This window comes from Phragmites australis, chromosome 5, assembly GCF_958298935.1.
Source record: "Phragmites australis chromosome 5, lpPhrAust1.1, whole genome shotgun sequence".
NCBI classification, from domain to species: domain Eukaryota; kingdom Viridiplantae; phylum Streptophyta; class Magnoliopsida; order Poales; family Poaceae; genus Phragmites; species Phragmites australis.
Genome location: NC_084925.1, coordinates 36,398,973 through 36,405,735, shown reverse-complemented (window position 1 = coordinate 36,405,735; position 6,763 = coordinate 36,398,973). Strand labels below are relative to the sequence as shown.

Below are 6,763 nucleotides of genomic sequence, written 5' to 3'. Positions count from 1 at the left end.
TTATCAGACATTGCTCCCAGTAGATACCAAGATGAAGGAATGTCTCTGTGTACTGCGGCCACAACAAGCTCGTCCCCTGGATGGACCAAGGGTTTTGAGCACCATGATGTTTCAGAGTGCAGCCACACACCGGTGCAGATCCTGTCCCGAATTTTTATGACTCAACAACTGCTTTGTACTCCCTGGTTAATGGCACAGCTGCTTTGGTGCTTCTTTTACTCGCTCTGAAAGCATACAGGGTATATATCAATTTAGTCACTGCGACATTTGGCCCAACAGGTAGCAATCTGACGAGCATCGGTGTGGGTTGATGTAAATCATGAGAAAATTCAGATGAAAAATTATCATCATAAGTTTCAGTAGAGGTAAAACTAAGCCCAGAATGTTCAGAAAGATAGTTTTCTGTTCTTTCATGAAGTAAGATGACTTCAGTGAACTGGACAAGTCACCACTGTGGAAGGAAGATAGATCACTGAAAACGCCTTTATGACTTCAGAACTCGAAATAACAAGTACATGAGGTTGGAAGTTGAAGCCGACGCAGGCTCCGGTTGGCATTGCATTGCAGTGTCTTTTGGAAGGGGAACCGAGAGGGCATTGCAGCATACGGGCTTCAGCCTTCAGAAGTAATGCCCACATACATAGAAGTTATATCCCCAGCAAAACTAGTAAAGCATTGCCAAACGAGTTTCAGCGTCCTCATCTGAATATACTGAGGTATATAGCCATCCCGTGACGTGGATTAAGTCGCCACATTAGAAGTTCAGAAATTTAGAACTGAGGAAATCTCTGCATGCATGTGAATATGACGAGTGCTACCAGCGGCAATGCAGGAATGCAGAAATACGTTGCGTCATCAGGTTGACTGCTGGATGCTGATCAGACAATAAACGCATCCAGTTGCTTCGGATCCAAATTCCATACCCTTGTCTGCACCCATGTAAATGTGGCTGCAGAATGCAGAGGTAAGGAATGTTTTTAATACATCTCTGCTGGTAATGTATGCCTCCGAGAAGACATAAGGCCTGGAGAAATTAAATGAACAGAGCAGAACACAGCTACGGAACAAGAACAGCATCTTTTCACAATCCGTCGACAGAACATAAAATGTGAGGACTCAAAAGTTGACGTTCAGTGAAGTGTGTAGGTTTGTGTGTCATGTCACATGTGTGTTGCCCCAAATCTAATGAAATACACGAAATTCTGATAGGAATGCATGAACCAAGGTGGGAAATGAACGGTTTCATATTTTGTCCATTATTGTCAACGAAGATAGTTTTTTTGTCTTGGTATACAATGTAGATAGTATTTTGTGTGTTCCATATCCATTAGATTTGGCAACAATGTAGGTAATATTGCACAAAAATTCTTGGTATACAATGTAGACTGTAAACTGGTATAAAGGGAAGGGATATGAACACAGGCAAAAGAAGTCGTCGACAATCAAAAGTACTCCCTTCGGTCATAAATAGTACTTGATACGTTGACCAATATCTGATCAAAATTTTAAAACTTTGACCATCAATAGCTTCCAAAATATTTAGTTTAGAAATATAAAAATTATATATATAAATTTATCTTGAAAAATACTTTTATAATATTATATTTTTATTAGATATTATAAATATATTTTAATAGAAAATAGTAGTCAAAGTGGCACGTTAAAGATTGTAAAAAGTCAAAAACATCATGTATTTTTGATCAGATGGAGTAATTGAATAAACGGGCATACGGCTTCCAATCATTGACCAAAACGAACTTCGATTCTCAGAAAAACAGAGCTCTTGAATTCATCATTTCTAACAATTCAATACATGGAGGTGGAACTACGATCTATTCATTCAAAACTAGCGGGGTGGCCCGCGCATTTACTTGTCGTTTTCATAGCCAATCATCCAATCTGCGTGTGTTCATCCCTTTCAACTACCTCCTTGTCTCGCCATGGCTGCAGTTTGCGTGTGTTCTTCCTCTAGTGCGCTGCCAGGCTTGTTGGCGCCACCACAGTCCACAGCCACCGCTGCTAGCCCATATAGGGCCCAAGATTGCCGAAATTAGCCGCCAACAATATTTCCCTCTTCTCTCAGCTGCCTCCCTTCTCCTCGTCGTTCCATACTCCTAAGATCTTCTCTGTATTGGAAACTATTATAAACGAGATCCCTACAGTTGGTAACACGCTCAGCCTCACTCGTCACCGCCCACGCTTGCCGGAGAGCTCGTCCTCATCCGCAATGGCAGCATCGTTGTCCACACTCCCATCCATGAAGGCCTTGCCATCATTGTCATCTGTGCTCGGCTTCCCTTCTCCTTGCTCGAAACCTCATCCATGACCGGTAAAGGGCGCCTCCCTCGTCGCCAGTCATGCTCACTAAAGAGCTTGTCCTCATCCGTGACGCCGCCAGGATTGACGCCTTCTGTGCCATCATTGCTTTGAGTTGAATCGTTGTTGCCGTGGGGGATCGCTTTTTCTGCGCCTCCGCACGACGAGGCTTGGGATCGTGGGCTACCGCGGAAGCACATCGGGGCTATGGCCGAAACACATCCCGCCACGGGATAAAAGCATGGATGGACTTTCTTTTGGTGTGCCCTTTTTTTTTTTGCGCCGGTTTTCTTCCCTGTTTTTTGGCGTGCGTTTCTTTCCTATTATTTGGCGTGAGTTTTTTTTTTCCTTTTTTAATCTATCTCATCACGATCGGACCCTTTAAATTCTCTATCTGTATCAAGATGAATCTCTATAGTTATAACTAGGACCCACTAAGATCTAGATCTTTTATTTTTTTACTCGAGTTAATATGATAATTTGTAGGCCTTAAAAGTTAACATAGATGTTTTTTCTGTTAGCCAAATAATAAGATAACTAGGCTGACTGGCACGCCTACGCTACCACCATCGTGCATTTTTGTTGGCCACTAAGAAGACTAACAAAATTAAGTTCACCAATTTTGGACATCTCAGTATTTATTTATGAATTTATTAATATTTTAACACATTTACTTAATTATAGCAAAAACAGTTGCACAAAATTTTAATATGTATATGACAGTAATACAAACCCAATAAAATTGATTTCATTTTTTTTTTGAGCTTTAGATATTATCCTTTGCATTTTAGATTATTTACCTGATTTATCAATACAACTAAAATTTCTTTCAATATTTTCTAGAATTTCTCAAAAATCAAAATACCCTAAAAAAAAATTTTTAGCCAGATCCACCTCGCTACGATCTAGATCAGTGGGTCCAGGACCCAACGGACCAGGTCAAAATGTACGACCTCGGTCAAAATCGACCAGGGGGGAGGGAGGGACGATGGTTTACCTGAGGTTTGATCGGTCGCCAGAAGCGAACAACGATGGAGCTCGACCGGGGAGCGTGACGATGAGCTTCAGTACAACATGGGGATTCCATTTGAGCCACCGGCGACGACATGCACGTCAGTGTCTAGCTCGGCGGCAACCATGGAGTGCGACGCTCGGGGTTGATGGTGATAGGGCAATGTGGTGAGGGAAGGAGGGAGGGAAGGGATGCGCGACGCTCAAGAGAGGACGACAAAGCTCACGGTGGCTCGATTAGGGTCGGGGAGAGCTCGTTGCCTGGAGGTCATCGGCGAGGTGGAGGTGATGCTGAGTCAGCATGGAGGAAGACATGCATGCATGAGCTCTAGATAGGGAAGCTGCTCGGGAAGACGGGGATCCGGTGAAGGAGCCGCCCCTGCAGGCACCGTCGTGTCACCTAGCGCGCGCGGACGCCGCTGCCGCTGACTGCAAGGAAGAGGGTAGGAGCCGGACATCACCGGAAGGGTCTGAAAGAGCATAACACGGCAACATCACCCATCTGAAAGAACAAAAACATAGAGGGAGGAGGCCTGTCGATTAACGACCATGAACAATAGCTACAAGGACTTCGTGGCCTGAGAGGCTACCGATTCTTTACGGATTAGGATGTGTAATAGATAATAGATAGATGATTTTGATGAACAGACTGAAAGAAGTAACTAAAATTTGGCCTGGTTTGCATCGTTCTCTCCATGCGTTGATATGTAAGAGGCTAACATTTATTCTTGGATTGCTATTTTGCTAAGTTTGTTTGGAGAACAATGCAAATTACTTTTGGTTTGCATCCTCCTAGTAGTGTATCTAATATGTATGGTTCAGGGCAAAATAGGATTAACAAAGATAAGAAAGCTAATTTTGGTTAGGATGAATGCTTTATGTTGGATATTTTGGTTGGAGTTAAAATGATGAGGTTTTTGATAAGGCAAAAGTGCACTCTTGTATGCATGTTGTTTTGAGAACTATTTATTGGATCTATTTCTAGGTATTGCTATAAATAGAGGATGAGCGGGGTAGAATGCACAACATATGTTGTATTCTGGAGACTATCATATTGGATATCTTCATAAAGTGTTGATGGAGAATTTAGCAACAAAAATTGTGATTGATGTTATCTCCTCTTTGTTTGTTAATGGAAGAACATGGTCATTTGTTAAGGACTTCTCCAATAAATAGCTACAATTTTATAACAAGTTTGGCTATATATATTCTTAGATGTCGAGATTGAGATATGAGTTTTCTATTGTATTATGTAAAATGAACGAACGAGATAAGCGAGACGAGGAATTATGCCCTTGCGGTCGACTACGGAGACATATCATATATAGGGTGTGTTTGGATTGACCCCGGCTAACCCCGTCAATCCATTGTAGGAATCGGTTGCCGCGTTTTCGCCCACACGTAGGTGTGAAAATGCACTACCGCGGGCACGAGAGCATGGGCGACGCGTGGGCTCACCAACGTGTTGGCTTCAGGGGCCTTGCGTGTGCCTGCGCGCTAACTTTTGGCAGGGCGCGCTGGGACATTGAACAAAACGAGTCCATACCCACTTTGCCTTTGGCAATTCCCACTAGTCTGTGGCCCAGGCCCATACGCTCCCATGTCAAGTTGTTCTCCAACCGTTTGGCCCAGTGTGACATACCGCTACGGCCCATACAGGCCAGTACTAGACGAACGAAAAGGCAGTAAATGCCTGAATGGCCAGGCTAATTTGAATTTAAATCCATAATCCTAAAAACTTTTTTTTCAGGGAAACTACGGTAGGCCTGGACGGCTGACCTGAAGATGTATAAAATTTGCACCATGTATTTGGGAAGAGGGGGGAGGGGAGAATTTTACATCACGGAGCAATCGCACAATCCTTGAAAAAATCAGAGCACTCTCTCATCCAAACGTGACTAAATCATAAGATCCATGACCTATTGAACATGAAGTGTTGTGTGCCTGCTTCGTACTTCACCTCGCCAACGGCAAGTCGAGATCGCTACAGCTACAGGCTACACCAGTAAAACACCACGGAGAATCCGCGCCACAGCTGACACGGTGCCGAACCCCCGCGCTTTTCGGTATTTGAAACGAACCAAGCCCCCCCGTGCTCCCCTGATCCAACCGAACCCGCGAGCGGCTGGTGGCCCGTTCGTTCCCTCGTCCCCGCACGCACGCCGACGCCTTCGTCCCACCACCTCGCGTCGGTGCGCCGCGCCGATCGACCGCAGGAGCCAGCGCGTCCGCACGGCCATGCAGACGGCGGCCGTGCGCGGCGCCCCGCAGTGGCTGCGCGGCCTGCTGTCGGAGGAGTTCTTCGACGCGTGCGCCGCGCACCCGGGGGAGCGCAAGAACGACAAGAACCATTTCTGCGTCGACTGCGCCGCTGCGCTCTGCCGCCACTGCCTTCCCCATGACCCCGCACACGACGTCCTCCAGGTACGCAACGTACGACGGCGTTTCTTCCGAGTCGCCGCGCGTAGATATCGTTAATTACGTTCTGCTTCCTTAAATCGATCTTGACCGCTGGCTTTTACCGGGCCGGGAACTGAAGATTTGGAAGTATGCGTCCTGCTTCGTCGTGCGCGTCGACGACCTGAAGCTGTTCGATTGCACCGGCATCCAGGTACGCCCACCGACCGTCATCGTTCCGAAATGCATTCCGTTTCTTGGTATTGATTCGCATGGGCTCTCGCGCGTGCGTGCAGTCGCACACGGTGAGCGACCACGAGGTGGTGTTCCTGAACGAGCGCACGGCGAGGAAGCGGTCGGCGAGCGCGGAGAACCCCTGCGCCGCGTGCGCGCGGCCGCTCCCGTCCGGCCACAATTACTGCTCCCTCTTCTGCAAGGTAAAATACGGTGCACCGATCCGATACTCTCGTATATATCGCAGCCAGTGTACGTCGCACACTGACAATGCAGGTACGCACGCGCACGGTTTCATTCGAATTGTTCGCATCGGGTGGCGCAGGTGAAGCACCTGGGGGAGAGCGAGCAGGAGCAGGGGCTAAGGCGCGCGTTGCGCGCGAACCGGCAGGCCGCGGCCGGGGGCGGCGAGGAAGCGGAACCGCAGAACGGGAAGCGGAGGGCGTCGTCGGAGACGGGGCCGAGTTGCGGCGGGTCGTTCAGGAAGCGGAGCCGGAAGCAGCCCGAGCCGGCCCGGTCGCCATTCTGTTGAGGCGCCGCGTTTTGTGCCTGGGCTGTTGCATGGACGTGTGTCCGTTTGGCTTCCGCCAGTTTGCTGGGATTTTTGAGGCGTTGAGGAGAAGCGGTTCCTTCTGTTTCGACCAGCGTGTAAATTACCTGGAGCTGGTTCAATACTTCAATTCTTGATTCTTTATAAGATTTGCTGTTTTGCATTTGAATGTTTGGGTGCTCGTTTATTTGAACGGTTTGACAACGAGAGTAAGAAAGTCAGAATGGTTATAGCAGTCGTCGTGCTGGTGAATCG

At 47.2% G+C, this 6,763-nt stretch overlaps 1 protein-coding gene across 1 annotated transcript; it reads left to right on the top strand.

Annotated features, from left to right (window-relative positions):
- Window positions 1-5,565: 5,565 nt before the first annotated feature.
- On the top strand, window positions 5,566-6,490 carry LOC133917771 (protein RGF1 INDUCIBLE TRANSCRIPTION FACTOR 1-like). The gene is made up of 4 exons (XM_062361630.1): window positions 5,566-5,751; window positions 5,867-5,938; window positions 6,021-6,161; window positions 6,284-6,490. The coding sequence occupies exons 1-4, from the start codon at window positions 5,566-5,568 to the stop codon at window positions 6,488-6,490; spliced, it is 606 nt and encodes a 201-aa protein (XP_062217614.1).
- Window positions 6,491-6,763: the final 273 nt, after the last annotated feature.